At 58.1% G+C, this 21,467-nt stretch overlaps 1 protein-coding gene across 1 annotated transcript; it reads right to left on the bottom strand.

Annotated features, from left to right (window-relative positions):
- Positions 1–1,155: 1,155 nt before the first annotated feature.
- On the bottom strand, positions 1,156–21,205 carry SLC6A18 (solute carrier family 6 member 18). The gene is made up of 12 exons (XM_002815387.5): positions 21,046–21,205; positions 14,574–14,714; positions 14,046–14,183; positions 11,266–11,447; positions 8,887–8,997; positions 7,794–7,906; positions 6,696–6,824; positions 4,612–4,768; positions 3,714–3,918; positions 3,116–3,275; positions 2,719–2,881; positions 1,156–1,634 (listed from the first exon to the last, which is right to left on the bottom strand). The coding sequence occupies exons 1-12, from the start codon at positions 21,203–21,205 to the stop codon at positions 1,386–1,388; spliced, it is 1,908 nt and encodes a 635-aa protein (XP_002815433.3). The 3' UTR covers positions 1,156–1,385.
- Positions 21,206–21,467: the final 262 nt, after the last annotated feature.

Genomic DNA, 21,467 nt, shown 5'->3' with positions numbered 1-21,467 from the left:
CCGTGGGCTCAGGACATGCTTAGGTGGGCAGCTCCCCCCGCTGTGGGCTCGGGACACGCTTAGGTGGGCAGCTCCCCCCCTGCTGTGGGCTCGGGACATGCTTACGTGGGTAGCTCCCCCCGCTGTGGACTCAGGACACGCTTAGGTGGGCAGCTTCCCCCACTGTGGGCTCAGGATGCGCTTGGGTGGGGTGCACTGGCGTTAACTGCATGTTTAGCACTCAGTTTATCTGCAGGTGGGTAGCGGTGCACGTGCTTTTGTTTACTCTGAGCTGGCCGTGGGCAAGGACGGGTTCCCGACAAGAATGCGTGTAATGGACGCTTAGAACAGAAAGGCGGCCATTCCTTGATGCTGGGATTTTTCAGCACCACGGACAGTGCTGCCTGGCCAGGCGCCCTTTTCAAAAGCGGGAGCAGGTGTCTTGGGTCTTCACAGGGCCCCTTCCGGCGGCCGGAAGCCAGGACCTGCGGGGCCTCCCTCCGTGTGGTGAGTCAGAGACCTGATCCCTGGCTCCGTGGTGCTCTTGAAGGAGAAGGAGAAGAGGAAGAAGGATGGGGAGGAAAAAGGGAGGAGGAGGCAGGAGGGAACAGAGGGAGAGGGAGGAGGGAAGCACGCGCGTGGCGCGTGGAGCCGGGGTACTCTGGAGCAGAGCGGGCTGGACGGGGGGCTGCACAGTGCGCTTGGCGCCCGGGGCGCGGGTGACTGCCCCACGTGAGCGAGCTCCTGCCTGTCGCTCCTCTGCCCTGGGACAGCAGGAGCCTTTTGGTACCTCCTTAATACAATTCGACAGTTTGGAAAAATAAAAGTGGCAACCTACAGTGTTTCTCAGAAATGTCAGGAAGGGTCAGCCAGACCGCAGACTCCAGACCCCAGGCCCCCGCTCCCAGGCGGGAGGAAGCATCTGTCCTGGGTACCCCTGCCGCCTGCGAGCTGTAGGGGGACAGCCCGCCTGGGACCTGGAGCCGGGGTGTTGGCCCCCTGAGCCACCTGGGCGGCCGCTCTTCCCCAGAGACCAGCCAGGCTAGGTTCAGAGTCTGTGAGACTGGGATCCCCGCACCTGTGAAGATCCCTGAGCCAGCCCGGCCAAGCGCAGGGACCCCAGCCGCTGCAGGACGCCCAGGCCGCGTGCTCAGCAGGGATGCCGGGACCCTGTGAGACCTCCCTAGGGGCGGGTCCCAAGCAGCAGCGCTGCCTGGGCGTCGGGAAAGCAGTAACCACGAGTACAGAGCGAGTCGTTGGTGCATTGGGGTTGGCCCTGTGGGTGGGGCCCCGGTGCATTGGGGTTGGCCCTGTGGGTGGGGCCCCGGGGCCCCGCCCACCACGCGGCCCCACCCACCCACGGACCCGCCCATGCAGGCCCCGCCCCCGGCCCGCTCCGGGCGGCTTCAGCGCGTGTCCGTGTCTGGGCACGTGTCCGTGTCCGGGCGCCTGTCCCTGTCCGAGCGCCTGTCTGTGTCCGGGCGTGTGTCTGTGTCTGGACACGCGTCCCTGTCCCTCCACGTCCGCCTCTGCCGGGTGAGCAGCTGAGCAAGCGCGGCCACTGGGACCCACAGCACGGGCAGCAAGGACAGCAGCACACAGGCGGCGCGCACCCAGCCCGGGTAGAGCTTCTCCTGACGCGAGGGGAACAGCTCCTGCGGGACCACAGCCTCATTAGCTGGCGCCGGCCACCCTGGGCCGTGAGGCTGACCCCCCTGCTCCTCAATCCAAGGGGCAAGAGCCACCTGCCCACCCGGACTTGGATGGGGATGGAAAAGACGCGGCCAGAGCAGTGGCCAGGACTTGTAGCCACTCACCACCGCTCCTCTGGGCCAGGAGTTTGGGGACCTGGGCTGAGCTTCTCCTGGGGCTGGGGACTCCCCGAGGTAGGCCTAGGTGTTGTGTTCTGGAACCAGAGGGGCTACGTGGCCTCAACCCACTGGGCATCGTTGGAGGCCGTGTCCCCAGCTTTCTCCCCTATACACTGGGTGGCACCACCCACCCGGCTGCAGGTACTGTGGAAATTCTTCAAAAATACATGGTCACTCCTCCTTCACCTGCCCTTGGTGTTCTGCTACGGAGGGACTTTCCGAGGCACATTTGGAGAGGAGTGGCGTCCACATTCCCGAGAAGGGGTGGCATGGTGAGGTTTTGAGCAGCCACCAGTGGGTACTTAGACAGGGTATGTCAGGGGCTGGCACTGCTCAGAGCCCCTGAGGCGTTTTCAGAGTGTGGCTGGCACTCTGATCCCTCCTCGGGAGGCTCTTGTGTGGAAACAGCCTCCAGCCAAACTGACCCACTGAGTGGCAGTAGGGGTCTGTGCACAACCTCTCTCGTCACAGACCAGGAATGGGCAGTTGTCCGGCTGCCCATCCCTATGCCACATGGGCAGGACACAGGCAGGGAGGATGAAGCCACATCCGCAAGAAGGAGCTCTAGGGCCCTGTGGGGTCCCTGGGCTCTGGGCACTGCTCAGGTCCTCACTCCACTGACCAGGCGCTTGCCCATGGTCATCTCGATGCCATTTCTGATCCCAGCTGGCACTCAGGGGCGCTGCACAAAGCCCATCCTGTTCACATCCCCGGCTTCCCAGTTTGCCAGGCAGAAGTGACCACGCCACCTTGTCACTAGGACGTGAATGTGCACCGCATGGGTCATCGGGCACCAGATGGCACCATGGGGGCCAGACCGAGCCTCAGGGGTCCCAGGACTCCCCAGGTTCCCCCCGGAAGGACCTACGTATTTGGGGTTCCAGGCCTTGTAGCTCAGTGGCTTCCAGAACAGGAGGATGATGTAAGCCACGAAGATGGTCAGCAGCAGCAGGGGACTGACCACCCTCCAGGTCAGCCGCCAGTAGGGGCTGGGCCGCCTCCCGGTCATCCACGCAATGTCATCGCAGAACCTGCACCAGATGCTGGGCTCAGGCTACACATGGCCTGTGGAAGGTCCACCCACTCCAAGCCGAGGACTGGACCCTAACCGGGGTCCAGCCTGCACCCTCTGGTGCCTCGGCAGCTCCCCAGGGCAGAATATTCTCAGCGGTCTGGGCAGCTGTGGGTTGTGCCTGTGCCCGGCAGCCATTCCCTGTCCCACCCTGGTGGGTCCCAGAGGAGCGCTCGGTGGGGCAGCAGCTCACCGTTTCATTCCGTAAACATAAACGACACCCACAACCTCGAGGAAGGCCAACATGAGCAGGTTCAGGGAAGCAGCAAAATTGTCGAAAATCTCCAGCCAGTAGTTCCCAGACTGCAGCGTGAAGCAGGTGGCGGAGAGGAAGCAGACCAGGCAGACCAGCCCTGGGGCAGGGGGAGAGGGGTGTGGGTGTAAGGGGGTGGGGGGTGGAGGTGTGGGGAGGGTCAGGAGGAAGCCAGCCAGGCAGACCTTCCCTGGGACAGCGGGGAGGGCCAGGGCACCTGGGCTGGAGACTTCTCTCAGCTTCCCACCCTCCATCCCTGCCCTCCCCGGTCTCTTTCCTGTATTGTGCTCAAGCAGCAGGAAGGACCTGCTTTCCTGCTCCGGATGGGGGATGTGGGGGAGGGGCAGCCCTGACCCTCCCTCGACCCTCAGCTCTCCTGTGATGGCTGTCAGCAAGGAGCAGCCTGGCTCAGCCTTTCCCTGAACTCAGGCTTGGCCCCTTGCGCTCTCCATCCAGGAGGGGCGTCTGGACAGCGGGTGGGAGTGGATGGCCAGATGCTGGGGACGGGTCCTCCAGGGCGGCCAAGCTGTGCACTCACCAGTCAGGGCCTCCTTGGGGACCCATCTCGGCAGGACCCCCACGTCCAGCAGGGGTGTGATGACTGCCTCCACGGTCCCGAACATGGTCGATAGCCCCAAGGTGAACAGCATCCCAAAGAAGAGCACGGCCCACACAGGAGCCCCCGGCATGTGGAGGACGGCCTCTGTGAAGACGACGAAGGCCAGGCCCGGGCCCGAGGCACTCTGCAGTACACGGAGCCCCAGGCTTCGGGCCACGCACACACACACACTCCACCACACACACACGCCTGCCTGCAGGACACACACTCTCCCAGGCCGAGGACACGAGTGCACATCACCCCTCCTGGTGTCGGGCTGAGGTGGCTCAGGGCTGGCCATGGCTTCTGGGAGACCAGGCTGCAAGCGCAACTCTGCAGGGAAGGGTCCTTCCCCTTTAATAACCCACAGCAGGCAGCTGGGCCTAGAACCCAGGGCCTTTCATGCCTTGAGTCAGGCACCCTGAGTTGCATCCCACACCTGCCTCCTGGCTGTGCACCCCTGCCTGGTGCCCCCAGGTCCGGGCATCCACTGGCCCTGAGTGTGGCTGGACTCCAGCCATGCCCTGGCACTGTGACCCTCATGTTGGCCATCCCCTCTCCCGGGGTCTGGGCACCAGCAATGCCCACTCTCTCGGGTCAGCCCAACCCCCAAGACTGCTGGGTGCAGCGTCTGCTGGACACAGCTGCCCCCGGGGCTTCGGGCTTTCCAGGAGGCCTGGCAACCCGAGACAAAGACAGACCGGGGTCCTCGGTTCACAGGCCCTGGCCCTGGGTCTGTGGGAATTGTTTGCAGCCTTTGGCAGTGGGACACAGCCAGTGCTGCCCTGGTGCTCCTGTGGATGGCCCCGCCTGGCTACCCCAGGGGGTGTGCAGGTACCTTATCCAGAAAGTCTTCCAGGAGGCAGGCCTTCAGGGGGAGCTGGGCCACCCTCTTGGGCCAGGTGGCGTTCAGGTGCATGAGGACAGCTGGGTAGTCGTCCCTGGAGATGCTCTGCTCTGGGAAGTCAAACTCGTTGATGAGGCTGAGGATGTTTCTGCGGGGACAGAGAAGACTGGGCTCGCGGCCCTGGTTCCCAAACACATCCAGAGAAACCCTTCGTTGGTGCTGGGAAGAACAGCATCCCTGGGAGGGCTGGGCCCCTTCTGCCCCTGTTGGGATCGTGTGGACGCCTCCTGCCCCTGTTGGGATTGTGTGGACGCCTCCTGCCCCTGTTGGGGTCGTGTGGACGCCTCCTGTCCCTGTTGGGATCGTGTGGACGCCTCCTGCTCCTGTTGGGATCGTGTGGACGCCTGTGCTGTGACAGGACGGCACTGGTAGGGGCAAGGTTTACTCCATGCACACTGCCGGGTGGGGGGAGAAGCTGTTCTTTATCCCCCTGGGCTTGGAAGGGGAGCACTCCCCCCATGGGTGCAAAGGGGGTGGGGGTGGTGGCAGCTTCCTCACTTCGAAGGTGGGTCCTGATTCGCCCTGAGGGGCCGCCCTGCAGACAAGGACCTGGGCTTCTGAAGGTTTGCTGGGAGGACTTCAGCCCACCCACCCGCACTTCTGTCTCCACTGCCAAAGGCTCATTCTGTCCTCAGGGCTTAAGGTTCAAGCAAGACAGCCAAGGGCGGGGCACATGTATACCAGCAAACACCTTTTTGGGGCTCCAGCTGTTCCTAGAACAATCCTGAAGAGAGAGGCCTCCCTCCCCTCACTTCCAGCCCCGTGTGGCATGCGAGGCCAGCTTGGACTGCACGGCACAGGGCGTTGTGCGCATGGCTGGTCCTTATCTGCCTGCTCACTAAGATGTGCTTGTAACCCCAAGTCAATATTTGCGCACTTTTGTGGTTATTTGCGACATTCAGAGTGAGCAGAAATCGGAGTTGCCCGCCATACACGTCCCTGGCTGGGGCTGAACAAAGCCCAGCTCTGCCTTCTTGACTCGGCTCATCCTGTAAATCCTATAAATCACCGTCCTCCCTGACCCGGCTCATCCTGTAAACCACTGTCCTTTCTGTGGCCTGTGAGTGCCATGTTTTCCACTTTTGTGTGCGTTTTCTTGGTGACGTCCTTGTTGAAAAGCGCCGTCAGGTGCAGTGCTGACGTGCTGCCCTGTTCCCAAGCACTGGAGGCTGGGGTTGGAACACTCAGGGCCGGTCACCATCTGGGTGGGGCCGACCTGGACACTGTAGGGTGCTATGCAGCATCCTCGGCCTCCACCCACTGGATGCCAGGCACACCCCTCACACAAGTGTGGCCAATCAAAAATGTCTCCATATGCTGCTAGATGTACCCTGGTGGGGTCAGAGTCACCCCACATTGCAGGGACGTGCTGTCTGCCCAGTGGGTTCTCAAGGACCCACCTGAAGGTAGTTCACAAACAAGTCGGGTGCTCTAAGAAGGCCGTGGGTCTGATGAGGCAGCTGCCTGTGCAGGGGACAACCTAACTGCATCAGGTCCTGGGACCACCGCAGCAAACGACCAGCAATGGTGCCTTAAAACCACAGGAATTCATCCTCTCCCATTCTGGAGAACTGTGACGTCTGAAATCCCAGTGTGGCCAGGCCGCATCCCTCCCGAGTCTGCACGGGAGACTCCTCCCGCCTCTTCTAGCTTCTGCACCTTCAGGCGTCCCTGGGCCGTGGCCACAGCGCTGCGACCTCTGCCTCTGTCTTCACGTAGCTTCCTCCTCTGTGTCCGTCTCCTCTTCTTATAAGGACTCCAGTTATCGGATTTAGGGCCCACCCTACTCCAGGGGGACCGATCCTACTTAATTACATCTGCAAAGACCCTTTTCCAACCAGGTCACATTCTGAAGTTTTGGGTGGAAGCGACCTTCTGGGGACACCATTCACTCCACACCCCTACAGAAATGAAACGTGCCATGCCACACCTCCTCATGCTGTGGGATTCTTGGTGCGGCGGGCACCTGCCCGGCGGCTGTGCCCCACAGAGCCTGGCGCGGCACCTGTGCTCACCTGTCCAGGCAGTGCTCGTAGTCATTGGTTGCCTTGAACCCCAGGACGGAGAAGACAGCGATGGACGCGTACAGGGAGGTCATGCTGTTGACCAGGGCGATGGCCACCGCATCCTTCTGGCAGTCATTCCTGGGCACAAACGCACGCTCATCACGGGCTTTGCAGGAGGTAACTGGGCCTCACCCAGGGGAGGAAGTGAGGAGGGGGCTTCCCTCCTTGACCCTCTCTCCTGCCTGGGATGCCCCTTCTCTGACCCAGGGGCTGCTGCTGCCAGTCCTGGAGTCTCAGGATGGCCTCGGATCCCTCCCCACAGTCTCCTCCAGCAGCCCCAGCTCAAGGCTGCTAAGGGTCTGAAACCCATTGACACCCCCACCAAGGCCTTTGGGCCCACAGGGAGCTGAGAGGCAGGGCATTCGTGGAGGATCTGAAATGTAGATGCTTTGGAAAATCATCTCCAATGGAGAAACGCACACAAGCGCAGCTCCAGTGTGAGTTCAAGGAAGTAAGGTGTCAATCACAAACATTTAAAGCTTCCTGGCGTCCCAGCTGGCACTTCACTCCCTAAAAGCTGCAAGCGGGCAGAGCTGCCCAGGGACCAACCTGCCCCTCCCATCTCATGCAAACTGCCTGCCTCCGAAGGGGGCAGAAATAACTGGCAGCCACAGGAAATAAGGCTGTTTCGGGTTCATCACAGTGCACTGGGCTATGCATTTTATGATCCGTGGAATTGCACTTTGTAGGGCTCTGTGCATATTATGACATCATAAAAGCAGCACCCGCTCACGTCGGCACCAACAGGCCTTGAGTCTATTTCAGGTGACCATCGAGGCTTTTATGGCCCCATGTGTCATGTGCATTTTGATTGGTATCATGCCCAGTTACACCCTGGTTCCTGGGTGTGATTATCCAGGCTGTCTTCCTGCAGCCAGCTCCGGACATGCTGGGAGCTGCCGCGAGGGCCCAGGCCGTGGCGTGAGGTTCTTATCTCAGGTTCACACGAGGCCACTCTTGGATCCACAGTGTGATCCTGAGATCAGGAAGTGCTCGGGGCGTCTCCCCAAAGCTGCTCTGGCTGGACAGCTGAGCCCGACTGCCTACCTGGGTGAGTTGTAACTTGCAAAAGCGATGTGTCCTCCAAAGGCCAGGGACAGAGAGAAGAAAATTTGGGTGGCTGCGTCCAGCCACACCCGGGGGTTCTGGAGAATGTGCATCTGGAATGAGTCAGGGAGAGCGTCTCACTCAGCAGGCAAACCACACCAGCTGGTGGCCCTGACTGTTCCAGAACGTTCCCAAGGTGGCTTTGGGGACACTCGTGAGCAAGTGTGAGCTGTACAGACACCAGGAACAGGGTAGGACCACGTAGGTGTGCAGGTGTGGAGTGGCAGCTCTGGACACGGCAAATGCCAGGCCCCTGTCCGGGACGTGGCCGAATGAGCCAGTGGCTGTCAGGCCCACGTGAGAACGTAGCTGGCAGGGTTTTCGGGGCTGGAGATGGGTTTGAGCAGCTCCTGCGTGGGCATGTTTACTGTGCCCTGTCTAACCGGGCAGTTCTGGGTGATTTGAAGGCCCGAGGGCAGGGATGCCATGCACGGAGCCTGGCTTTTCTGCTTCTGGGGGCCTGGGAAGGTGTCCTCTGTCTTCTGCTAGGACTCTGGGCAGACATGCCCATACCCAGGTGCCCACTCCCACACCAGCCCCTGGAAACTGCCTCGGGACGCTGGGCAGGGAGTGCCATGATCTGGGATAGTACGGAATGCTCTAGAAGCCGTGCAGGCTCCTGGAGCAGGCGCTGGCTCCTGTGGCTCCCCGGTGGGGTGCATGCAGCTGGACAAGGCCCTTGGTGGAGTCGGGCTCAGAGCAGAGACATCTGGTCCCCAGCCAGCCTCTCCCTGAACCCTGTCCCTCCTCCCCGACCCCTCACATCCATGTCCACTTGGTGTCCCACAGGTGCCAAAGTCCACCCGCCCCAGATTGAAGTCCTCCTCCAGGCCCACTCCAAACCTGACCTCTTTCCTGAGGCCCCCCCGCCTCCTGCGCCGTCCTGGGCCAACCTCACCTCTGACCACCAGGCAGCCCAGCTGCTGGAGTGGCTCCTGGCCTCTCACGCTTGCAGGTGAGGGAGGGAGCTGCTGGCCACGGCCCTGAAATGTGTGTGCTGGAGGCCCTGAACTTTGATCCAAGACCCACTTACGTTGGGAGTGAACAAGTAGATGAGTCCTTTGGTTGCCCCCGGCAGGGTCAGCCCTCTGATGAGAAAGATGGTCAGGACCAGGTAAGGGAACAAAGCTGTGAAGTAAATCACCTTGAAACAAAAGGTGGAGTCATGAGACTTGAAATGGCCTCTGGTCCGTCCACAAGCTTCAGAGAAGCAGGCTCCAGACACCTCCCTTGTGGTCAGAGTAGCCGCCTCTGGTAGGGGATCGACCAGGACAGATGGGGTGCACCTTGGGAGATGGTGGGGTGCAAGCTCGGAGGGTTTGGGGTTCACCAGACACAGTCACTTGCACATTCGTTTACATGTTTGTGCCCCATGGAGCGCTGGCCATCTGGGAGACTCAGGCCTCCTTTGAGCAAAGGGGCTGGGCCCTGAAGAGGGGTCTGGGCCATACCCCTTCCCTGGCCTCCCTCTCCCAAGCCACCCGCCTCCACTTGCCTCTCTCCTGGTCACCCTCGTTTCTGACTATATCCTTTCCCTGCTTTGATCCCCTCTCCAGCCTCTCTCCTATCCACTCTCAAGTTCTCAGCCCTTCTGCATGGCCAGAGTCCTCTTTCTGCCACCCCCCACCCCGGTGCCCCCACCTGGCTGCACCTACCCTGTACCCCTTCTGCCCACATAGAGCTATTTCCCACTTCTCATCAGCTGTGGACAAGGGTCTGCACACTAGGCATCCACATGGAAAAGCATCTACAAATGGACACTCCTCTCTCACTTCCCTCCTCAGTTCCCCCAATACAGACGACTGCAGAATCACCTGGGATGCATTTTTTTTTTTTTTTTTTGAGACAGAGTCTCGCTCTCTCGCCCAAGCTGGAGTGCAATGGCCCAATCTCGGCTCACTGCAACCTCTGCCTTCTGGGTTCAAGCAATTCTTCTGCCTCAGCCTCGCAAGTAGCTGGGATTACAGGCTCCCAACACCATGGCTGGATAATTTTTTTAATTTTTAGTAGATGGGTGTCACCATGTTGGCACGGCTGGTCTTGAACTCCTGACATCATGTGATCTGCCTACCTTAGCCTCCCAAAGTGCTGGGATTACAGGCGTGAGCCACTGTGCCCAGCTTGGGATGCATTTTTAAGGGCCTTTATAATAGGATTATTTGGAATTTCTGGCTGGCTGCTTTGTCTAATTCAGTAATTCCAGTCCTCTCAAGCATGAAGATCCCTGCCCTCCACGTAAAAGGAATGACAACCTCAGCACACTGAGACACTGCACAGGGCATGGGGCACCAGGGTTCTGAGACACTGCACAGGGCATGGGGCACTGCACAGGGCATGAGGACACTGCACAGGGCATGAGGCACTGGGGTCCTGTGTCTGAGGCCCACGGGTCAGGAGGCACGGTCCAGGGTGCATGGACTGAGCACCGTCATTTGAAAGGAATCCACACATGTGTGATACCAGACTAGATATGATAGCACACACTAGAGAATACAGGGTGAGGACTCTTCTTGCTTGAGGGGCCCAGGCAAGCAGGAGGCTCAGGTTCTACTGGTCCTTTCTGTTGCTCCCAATGGAAACCACATGGGTGAACATCAATACAGTTTTTCTCATTATTTAAGCCTCTTTGAAAGATAATCGCTTGTTTAAAACAAAACTGATAACAGTGCATTTGCTGTTTATATAACATGTTATGAGTAAAATGTATGACAACAATAGTGCAAAGCCTGAGAGGGGAAAATGGGATAAAATGCAATGACATTCTTAAATGACCATAGAATGCCCTAAGATTACTTAATGATAGACCATGATAGGCTAGAGACGTAGACTGTAACCTCTAAAGCAGTTACTAGAATAACGAGAGAGTTAAAGCTAAACCAACCAAGGAGATAGAGCAGGATCCTGAAAAATACCTAGAGAAAGAGAGAAACAAGAATAAAAAAAAAGATGGGGCAAATGGAAACACATCTGAGGATAGAGCTAAACCCAACCATATCAATAATCACATTAAATGTAAATGCTGTAACACCCCAAATAAAAGGCAGAGATTGTCAGACTGGTTAAAACAGCCAGATCCAATTGCATGCTGTCTGCAAGAAAAACACTTTCAACATAAAGACACAAAAAGTTTAAAAGGAAAAGGATGGAAAAAAATACACTCTGTTAACATAGCCCAAAGATATCTGGAGTGGCTGTTTTAAAACAAAGTCAATTTCAGAGCCAAGAATATCACCAGGATAAAAAAGGTTGCTTCACAGTGATAATGGGATCAATTCCCTAAGAAGACATTGCAATCCTAAATGTTTATGCCCCTCGTAAGAACTTGTAGACACAAAGTGAACACAGGTCAATGGGGAGGGGTCTTGGGGGCTGGAGGAAGAAAGAGAGGGAATCAGGTCCTGCCAGCTCTCACCTTCCCTGTAGTCTCAATGCCTCTGATGACACACATGTACACGACTGCCCAGGAGGCTGCCAAGCAGATGAGCAGCCACCACTGGATGGAGCCACTGTCATTAATGTCGGCTGTGATGTTCAGTGTCTGCCGGTACCAGAAGTAGCTCACGGCACTGCTGCCCTGGCACTCCTCCACGAACCCTGAAACCAGGGGGCCTGTCACAGACTGGCTACTGGGCGTAGGCACCCTCACCATGTGGCTCTTGAGCTCAGTTTCCCTGGGCTGCTCGCAACACTGCCCTTTTGGGCTGAGGTGCCCATTCACTTCTTTCTGGGCCCAGGGCTGAGATGGAGAAACAGACGTGGCTGTGAATATGAACAGGCTGAGTGAACCTCAAAGGGAAGCTCCACTTTGTGAAGGTTTATGAGCCCTGCTGAGCCAGGGCAGCCTGCAGCCCCTTGGACGTCACTGTCACCGTGTAAAGCTGGTCCCCTCACTTCCTCCTGCCACCCACCATCCCAGACCCCCAAGGGTGGCACAGAAGCACTGGATGGAGAGCGGCTGCATGTGTCAAGTGTGTGACTGGCTGGTGCTTGGGGAGAAAGTGAGGCTGTGGCCAGGCGGGCAGATTGTCCTGTAACTCCCACTTCCTCCTTGACAGGGCCACAGGCTGATGCAGCGGGATCCAGAGGCAGCGTCTGACAGCAGCAGGCTCCCATGACATCTCTCAGGACCCACTGCAGCCCATTTCTGGGACACTTGACTGGGGAAATGTGGGGGGTCCCTCATGGAAAAGTCTGAGGATTACCGGTATCCTGACCGGGCCACTGCCCATGTCACAGGGCTCCTCCCTCCACACTGTCCTCTGGCCCCAAGTCTTCTTCTAGGTCTCCTTCTAAGGCCCTGCCAGTCATTGACCCGGGCACTGTCACAGCCCAGCTCTGAGTGGGCACTGCCTGCCCCACGCTTGGCTGAGGGAAGGGCATGGGCAGAGCTGGCCCCTCTGGGCCCTTTTCTTGGGAAATTTTCCTTCAGTGGAGCGCGGGGCAAATGTGGGAAGGGCAGTTATGGGGCCCTGCCGTGTGCATTGAGAGAGGACTTAACCCCTCTGGGCCTGCCTGAAAATCAAAGGGCTGGCCTAAGTGACCCCAAAAGTAAACCTTGGACAAAGTAGAAGGAATTTGGGACCCACAAACCATCACTCAGGAACTCAGGCTGCAGATAGCCTGTCCTGGGGCCACTTCTGGAGTGTGGCTGGGAGGAACCCTGGCAGGACCACCCACACTCAGAGAGGCGCCAGGAGGCTGATGGCATAGTCAGGACTCTTGGCCTCCCCAGGGTGCCCAGCTCTGGCCCAGGGCATCCAGGTGCAGACTCAGTGTTGGTCCCCAAGGCCGGCCTCATCCAGCACCAGCCCAGCATGAGTTTTAGCAAAAGGCAGAAAGGAAAGAAAGTCAGAGTTGCTTCCTGAGCAAGTCATTGAAAGATATGACTGTCAGTTGAGTGCAGTGGCTCACGCCTGTCATCCCAGCGCTTTGGGAGGCTGAAGCAGGAGGATCACTTGAACCCAAGGGTTCAAGACCATCCTGGGCAACATATTGAGACCCTGTCTCTATGAAAAATAAAATTAGCTGGGTGTTGGCCGGGCATGGTGGCTCACGCCTGTAATCCCAGCACTTTGGGAGGCCGAGGCCGGCAGATCACGAGGTCAGGAGATCGAGACCATCCTGGCTAACACGGTGAAACCCCATCTCTACTAAAAATACAAAAAATTAGCTGGGCATGGTGGTGGGCACCTGTAGTCCTAGCTACTTGGGAGGCTGAAGCAGGAGAATGGTGTGAACCTGGGAGGCGGAGCTTGCAGTGAGCCGAGATCGCACCACTGCACTCCAGCCTGGGTGACAGAGCGAGACTCCATCTCAAAAAAAAAAAAAAAAAAAAAATTAGCTGGGTGTGGAGGCACTTGCCTGTGGTCCCAGCTACTTGGGAAGTGGAGGTAGGAGAATCACTTGAGCCAGGAGTTGGAAGTTGCAGTGAGTCATGATCGCACCACTGCACTCCAGCCTGGGTGATAGAGGGAGACCCCGTCCCAAAAAAGAAAAAAAAAAGAAGAAAATATAACTGTCATTCATGTCTCGAGGATCTCCTCAGATGGAGCTGAGGTCTGGACCCAAAGTCTGTTTTTTGTTTGTTTGTTCGATTGTTTTTTGATACAGAGTCTCACTCTGTCACCCAGTCCGGAGTGCAGTGGTATGATCTCAGCTATCTGCAATCTCCACTTCCCGGGTTCAAGCAATTCTTCTGTCTCAGCCTCCCAACTAGCTGGGAATACAGGTGCCCACCACCAGGCCTGGCTGATTTTTGTATTTTGAGTAGAGACGGGGTTTCACCATATTGGTCAGGCTGGTCTTGAACTCCTGACCTCAAGTGATCTGCCCACCTCGGCCTCCCAAAGTGCTGGGTTGACAAGCGTCAGCCACCGCGCCCGGCCTAACGTCTTAAATCTAACAACAGCAGTGCCCTCTCATGACCATGCCATGCACATGGCTGCAAGGGGACCTCGGTGGTCCGGACCTGGCAGGGAAACACAGGACGGCATGGAGGTCATAAGAACTGGACTGCACGTGTGCTCCTGGGGAGACCGAGGTACGTGTGTATGCACACAGAGCAACCAGTTCCCCGGCCCTCCCCCTGCGGTGAGCATCTGCCACCAGCAGCTGCTCTGGTGCCAGGTACGCTGCAGCGCATGCCTCTCTCGGCTGTGCGCAGACCCACACAGCAGGCGGCACCCAGATCACCTGTTCTGTTGAGGTCCGGCGGGCAGGAGCTCCAGGGCAGCGGGTGCTGGAAAGAGTTGAGGAGGTACCACAGCACCCACGCCACAATGGTGTTGTAGTACAGGCTGATCAGGAAGGACAGCGTGACACAGCCCAGCCCTGTGGACAGGGACCATGTCAGGCGGCCGCGGGGCTCCTCCCAGCTCCCTCTGCCCAGAAGCAGTGAGAATAAAACAAAATAACAGCATAAAATAACACATGCTGAAGGGCATGGCTGAAAGCCAGGCCTCCCTCACACCTGACACATGAATGGCAACACCAGCTTCCAGGTCCTTCCGGGATGTCCCGGCACACATGGTCTCCATTTCTGATTCTCCCCGAGTCACCGCTGCTTCTCACACATACCCAAGGGCTCCCTGCCACCCCACCCGCCGGCCTGGCCTGGCCACTTCCATACCACAGGCATGGACCCGCCCCCACCCCACCTCTCATCCAGGAGGGCCCTGTCCCTGGCAGCCTCAGTCAGGACATGAGAGGACAGTGGCCTACCTACTCCACTGAGGTACGGGGAGATGGCCGTCCACACGCCGACGCTGCCCTTCCGCAGCCGCTGGCCGATGGCGAGCTCGACGTGGAAGATGGGGATCCCCTCGAAGACCAGTGCGATGACGTAGGGAATGAGGAAGGCCCCTGTGAAGAGGGGGTGGTCAGCACCTGCCCAGGCTCAGGGGGTGGGGGGGGACTGTGGCATGGGCTGGGGGAGCCACCTGTGGTCTTCAAGGGGCAGACGGGACCTGAATGTTGAGGGCACCACTTGGGCGGCAGAGACACCCTCGGGGCACTGTCGGGTTGCCAAACCCTGCCTCTGATTTCGGCTCAGTTGCTGAGACCTCTGATCAAGAGGGCAGGGCCCTGGAGGGGAGCAGGGGACCCAAAAGGAGGCAGCCGGCCCTGGACTAGGACTTGGGGTCTAAGCGTGACCCCTGTGTTGCATTTGCTGAGGGACCAGCATTGTTTGCGGCACCTGCCTTTTCCTGGGGGCTGCTGTGGCCGACAGTGGGGACTCAGCCTCTGTGGGAAGGAGGCATGCAGAGGCCTGGCGGAACCACACTCAAAACCTCTGCCATCAGCCTCCCCACGGGAAAACAGCTCCTTTCATTAACGTGATTTTCCGAAAATTCATGAGTGCAGAAATAAAGTGTTGACTGAGCATGTTTTTTAAACACCCCAGTCACTGGAGGAGTTCTGGCTGCTTTTGTGTGAGGTCGCCTGTTGGCTCCCCGGCTTCATGCTGCTCTTGTTGGAGCTTCATGCAACAGATGGCATGAGCTGCTCTGTTCCCACAGGGACCCCAGGGCGGCTTGAGGGCTGCTCTGTTCCCGTGGGGACCCCGGGGCGGCTGGCAGGCTCTCCTGGGAACTGGAACCATCTTTGCTCATGGGGATGTCGCAGGAGAGTGGTGTCTCAGACCAAGGCTCTGAGAGCTGCATCAGGGCTGGACCAGTCGCCCCAATTCCTGGCATCTCGGGCCTCTGTACCTCCATCCAGCGCCATGATAGGGATGCCCACAGGCACGGCAGGATGAAGGCCCCACGGGACCCAGGGCAGGGGGAACAGGCCGGCTCCACTTCCTGGAGCCAGTGGAAGCACCCAGTAGAGATGAATGGCCGTGCCTTCTGCCTGGGGCACCCTCAGTGGAAGGGGCAGACAAGGTGCCAGGGCCTGGTGCTGAGGATGTGAGCAGGGCTGGCTTCCCGTGGAGTCCACAGACACTCCTGGCCCCAGCAGCAGAGCTGGGCATGATCGATTCCTGCAATTTGACCTCTAAGTTCAGCTGCTGCCTACAAGACCTACTGGGAGGATGCTGGTTCTCTCGGGCTCCTGGTTCCATGGGCATCACTACGCAGCTGAAGAGGCCGCTGTGTCTGCACGCTGCGTCTGAGTCCTCCTGGTGGCCTCACAGGGTCAGCAGCTGCACTGTTCCCCAAGCGAGTCACCATCTGTGCACGAGTTCGGGTCTCTGTGGGGCACCACTTCTGTGTCCAGGGCTGTTGACTTCTCCCCACCTGCATGCACAGGTGCTGGGACAGGCTCTGGGGTGGCACTGACCTCAGGCCTTCTGCCCTAAGACGCTGACCTACATGGGTGCCAGCTGCCTGCACTCTTCCCCGCCGTGTGTCTCCACGCCTGGCATCTCCCGTCAGCTCCACTTTGCCAGGCAGGGTCCGGCTTCTACAAGCTCGTTTCCAGGTCATCAACACAGCCTTGCTATGGGTTTGTGTCACCATGAGAATGTTCTGTGACTGCCACGGGGACACGGAGGCCCTAGAGCAGGAGGTGAGCCCTCACCCCTGTTGGCTTCTGCACAGGACTCCAGGGCCAGCATGTGGGGGCGGGACGGCTCTTGTCTGTGTCATTTACACAGCGGCAGAAAGACAAGCATTGAAGAGGGGAAGCTGAGGTCTACGGGGTCAGCCTCACGTGGAGGCACCTGACACCCCAAGATGCCTCCTGGGAGGGTGGGGACAGCTGTGGCCAGGGCCTGGAGCAAAAGGGAACAAAACCCAGGGCACCCCAGGGAGCTCATGGCAGGGAGTCACCATACCTGCCTTTCTCAGGGCCAGGCTCCCATGTGAATGGGGGAACACCCCCAAGCCAGCCTCTCTTCCCCCACCTCCAGCCTGTACCGTGAGAGCCCTTCTTCCCCCACCTCCAGCCTGTACCGTGAGAGCCCTTCTTCCCCCACCTCCAGCCTGTACCGTGAGAGCCCTTCTTCCCCCACCTCCAGCCTGTGCTATGAGAGCCCCTCTGCCCTCCCCCACCTCCAGCCTGCACTGTAAAAGCACCTCTTCCCTCCCCTCCAGCCTGTACCGTGACAGCCCTTCTTCCCCCACCTCCAGCCTGCACCTGACAGCCCTTCTTCCCTCCCCTCCAGCCTGCACCTGAGAGCCCTTCCTCCCTTCCCTTCCCTTTAGCCTGCGCTGTGAGAGCCCCTCTTCCCTCCCCCATCTCCAGCCTGAACCATGAGAGCCCCTCTTACTTTCCCCTGTTCAGCCTGCACTGTGAAAACATCACTTCCCCCCGACCTCCAGCCTGCACCTGAGGTCTCACGGCCGGTGTGTGACCAGCCACCCATCCCGCAGTAGCGGCTTTCATGGCCACACTCAGGCCTCAGGCACACAGTGGCTGGGTGGAGGACAGATGTGGGTGGTGTGGGCACCATGTCGTGATGGGCAGGGCCTCTGGGTTCCAGATATGGGATCCACTGTCCAGGGAGCACTGCAGACTCCAGGCCGGCAGATGCCCTGGGCCCCATTGACCCCTGCTCTGTGGGGAGGGCCATCGAGCCTGGGCTGGGGCCTCAGGTGACCAGGCTGAGGTCAGTTTGGCAGAGACCACCCTGATGAGATCATCGAAGGGAAAGATTTGGGGAGAAGTGAACTTCCCTCTGTGACTGATTTGGGGAAGCTGAATCTGCTGTGTTTAGGGGAGAGGAGATGAGAGGGTTTTCTGTGAATTGAGGGTTTCTGTGTTTAGGGGAGAGGAGATAAGAGGGTTTTCTGTGAATACGAGATTGAGGCCACAGCTGGGATCTTCACGAAATAGGAACGTCGACTCTGTGGTACACCGGATGCATTTAAAGCTGTATTTAGACTGCCGTGTGGGCATAAATGTAAATAAAAAACCAACCAGAGTGTTGTGGTTGGGGGTGGTGGCTCTGTTGGCCAACCCAAGCCCAGCATGGACGGCGCTTTCCCTGGCCTGCGTGGGCACGGGTCTCACTGGGCAGCCTTTACGTTGAATGCGCAGGAAGAGACAGTCAGTCCCTGCATTTTTTCCGAATTTGAAGAAAGAAGAAGGGTTGATTCCACATGGTAAGAATGTCTACACAACTCCTTTTTGGGTGTTTGTTTTGAGACAGCATCTTGCTCTGTCACCTAGGCTGGAGTACAGTGGCACAGTCATGGCTCACTGCAGCCACGACCTCCCAGGTTCACGCCATCCTCCCACCTTAGCCTCCTGGGTAGCCAGGGCTACAAGTAGATGCCAGCATGCCCGGCTAATTTTTATATTTTTTATGGAGACAGGGTTTCGCCATGTTGCCCAGGCTGCAGCTCCTAGTTTTAACAATTACATGAAGTTTAGCACCATCGTTCATGAGCATGGAGGACGCAGTGGTGTCTGCCGAAGATGGGAAAGGTGGCCGCGAACAGCTGGCCGCTGTTACAATCGTCCACACGGGATCGAGAGAAACCTGCACCCCACCACACCGAGGCTGAGAGATGCAGAGGCCGCAGTGCAGCCACTGAGCAAATGCAGAGGAGAAGCAGGCTCTGCTCAGAGCAGCGGCAAAAGCCAGGATTGCTGAGAATCGACCAGAGACACGCCCAGGGTCATGATGGAGAGACCCGCAGGAAGGCAGAAAGGAGACCGAGCCGGGAGCCGCGAAGGTGCAGACGGTGCTCCGGGGCCGGCCCCCACTGCCTGGGCACTACCTCCAAGGGGTGAAGGCCGTCAAGGTGGAAACTCCCCCCAGGCAGTGTAGAAAGCAGCGTAGGGCTGAGGGAGCGCCGAAGAATCTCTTCTGGAAATTGACAACCTGGTGTAAAGCTCAGAGGAAAAGTAGCAGCTGGCAAAAGTTCAAAGAATAAAAAAAAGGCCTTGCTCTACTACTAGGTGTCGAGACTTACGAAGAAGCCATAGTAATTAATACAGTGTCGTTTTTGGTGCAAGAATCCACAGATCTCAACAGCACCTCCCAGATACAGAAGTCGGTTGAACACCGGAGGCAGAAAGTAGTGGGGAGGGGGCGTGCTTGATGAGTGACCTCACTTGTGTGGACACAGCCAGCCCAGGGCCACCAGCTTATTCATAAAAGCTTCCTGGGTTGAAACCTTAAACCACAGCAAGTGTTAAGAGTGTCCCGGGCAGCTGGCCTGAACCCATCGCTTGGCATTTACGAGTCTATGTTCCTTTGATTTAAAGACGCTGAATGTGTAATAAAGCAGCTGCCGTGAAATGTCATAGATGTGATAAAATCACTGTAAATCTTTATGCAATGTTTTGCTACATTCTGTTACATTGTTGCTTTACAAGTCTTAGCTTTGAAGAGAACATTTATGTAGTTAAATACTTATGAATGGGAGAGCAAATAATATTCGCCTTTGGTAGTTATGAGTATATGCAAATTTTAAAAGCTGCACATTACCCGGTTCTTAATTATATCTTGTTTTCAAAATCATCAATGAGTGATCCTCACAGCGAGACAAAGTGAAGGGCATGTTCACGCACGGGGTGAGAGTGCTGACGGCAGGGCCCTTAGGAAACATGTGAGTTAAATGAACTTGGATGTTTCATGACGTGCGACCCGGTGGCTTGCATCAGGAAGTTGATGGTAGAGTCGTTCATGAATGGAGCAGCCCTGAAGTCCCCGTGCAGCTGGCGGGCAGGGCTGTTCTCCCTCCTCAGCAGCACCCCAGGTGGGGGCCTCCCCAGCTTTGCCCCAGCGTGGAGCAGCTGAGTTTAAGGGAGGCTAGTGCCAGACACTTCCAGCCCACTACAGGCGCTTAGCAATGGTAACTGGGTTTCGGTGGGCAAGGCATCGGCGGGCAAGGTGTCAGTGCGCAAGGTGTTGGCGAACAAGGTGTCGGTGGGTAAAGCGTTGGCCGGCATTTCCAGCTCTGCGTGAAGCCCACACAACCTTGCACGCTCTGGTGACTCTTAGCAGACCGAGCCGCAGCACAGGCAGTGAGGGCCCCTGGAGCCAGGGACGCCGCAGCACGGACAGCGAGGGCCCTGGGAGCCAGAGACGCCTCTGCCCTCTGCTTTAGGGCTTTGGTGCTTTCAGAAATGCCTTCAAGGGGACTCTTTCATGATGAGAAGATCCAAGGCCCAATGCGCCCTCTCCAGCCCCAAACCCTCAAAGAGACCCCAGTGCCCCAAGGGTGGCAGTGACGGGTGTTTCTTTTTGCTTTTTCCGTTTGTGCGCATTTCCAGCATTTTCTGCCTGTTGAGAATCTTTTCTTAAGCAGGAGGAAAAACCCTTTAAAGGAGTAACCTTCTAACAAGGGATAGTTGTGCAGGGCTCTCAGGGAAGGAGCTGAGGGCCCGGGGAACAGGCTGACCAAGCGCGGCCTGGCCTGAGGAGTACTGTGCGGCCTGGGAAGCCCTTGCCTGTGTTGCCTGGGGAAGACCTGGGTGTCCATGGGTGATGTTGTATGTCGGCTCCCTGAGAGCAGTGGTTCATGCCTGTCCCTACCTCCTGTGTCCCCACATGGAGAGCAGAGTGTGATCCCTGCATGAAGAGAAGCAGGCACAGGGTGAGGGGAGGCTCAGGGTGCGTGGGAGCCTATTTCAGTCACCAATGCACTTCTGGGGGTGGCGAGTCCAAGGGTCAGTAAAGTCACCTAGACAGTTCTGAACATCCCGGCACCCCCCACAGGGCTCTCCCAGAGAACCAAAGCCAGGGAGGCGAGGGGTGGGCCCCCAAATTCTTGCAAAGAACCTCGGGGAAGGGCACTTGAGCACATGTCTGGACACACCAAGGCTGTGGCGAGGAAACCCAGAGCGGATTGCCCATTCTTAAAAGAACTGACGACATTCAAATGGAAGAGCGCTCACTGTTTGTAGTGTGTGTGTTGGGCAGGGCGGCCCATTCAACCTGACACCTGGCAGGAAGCTGCCCTGAGGTCCTGGAAGACCATAGTGGACCCCGAGGGGACTGGATCCTCCCTGCTGTGGGCAGTGGTGAAGCTGCCCTGAGGTCCTGGAAGACCACGGTGGACCCCGAGGGGACTGGACCCTCCCTGCTGTGGGCAGTGGTGAAGCTGCCCTGAGGTCCCGGAAGACCACAGGTGGACCCTGAGGGGACTGACTCTGCCGTGGGCAATGGTGCACCCTGGTTTCCTGGAGGACTGACTCTGCCCAAGCACTGGGGATGTGTGGCAGGCGCCTGGCGGGTCAGGGTGGAGATGGCCTCCCCTGCTTAGGGGTCTGCCCCAGGACGCAAGCGGGTGCTTACCTCCTCCATAGGTCTGGCACAGGTATGGGAACCGCCAAATGTTCCCCAGCCCCACGGCAAACCCGATGCAGCTCAGGAGGTACTGGGCCTTGTTGTCCCACTTGGGCCTCTCATCCCCGAGGTCGCTGGCAGCCGGGTCTGGTTCTGGGGCATGAGCCATGGTGACTGAGTGCCCCAGGCTTCAGGGCGAGGGTGGTGCCTCAGTCCACACCCAGCACTAGAGAGCCGTCTCCAGCCTCTGCCGACGTTTGGAAGCCACAAGCAGCCCCCCTGCAGCTGTATTTATTCATTTCTTTAAAGGAAAACCAGTGGAGTGCTGTTAATGGGTAACTCAGGCCCAGGCCCTGGCTCTGACACCGGGGTCCTTCCCTGGCACCCACGTCCTCTTCTTCTCTCACGCTCTGTGTTCCAGGCAAACGCCG

This window comes from Pongo abelii, chromosome 4 (genome assembly GCF_028885655.2).
Source record: "Pongo abelii isolate AG06213 chromosome 4, NHGRI_mPonAbe1-v2.0_pri, whole genome shotgun sequence".
NCBI lineage: Eukaryota > Metazoa > Chordata > Mammalia > Primates > Hominidae > Pongo > Pongo abelii.
Note: the sequence above shows the minus strand (reverse complement) of the source record. Positions and strands in the feature narration are given on the sequence as shown.

Coding starts and splice junctions, on each gene's coding strand:
- SLC6A18 (XM_002815387.5), bottom strand. CDS start 21,205: ATGGCTCATGCCCCAGAACCAGACCCGGCTGCCAGCGACCTCGGGGAT. Junction 3,919..4,611: donor TGGAAGACTTTCTGGATAAG/GTACCTGCACAC, acceptor CGTGTACTGCAG/AGTGCCTCGGGCCCGGGCCT. Junction 2,882..3,115: donor TATGTTTACGGAATGAAACG/GTGAGCTGCTGC, acceptor CATCTGGTGCAG/GTTCTGCGATGACATTGCGT.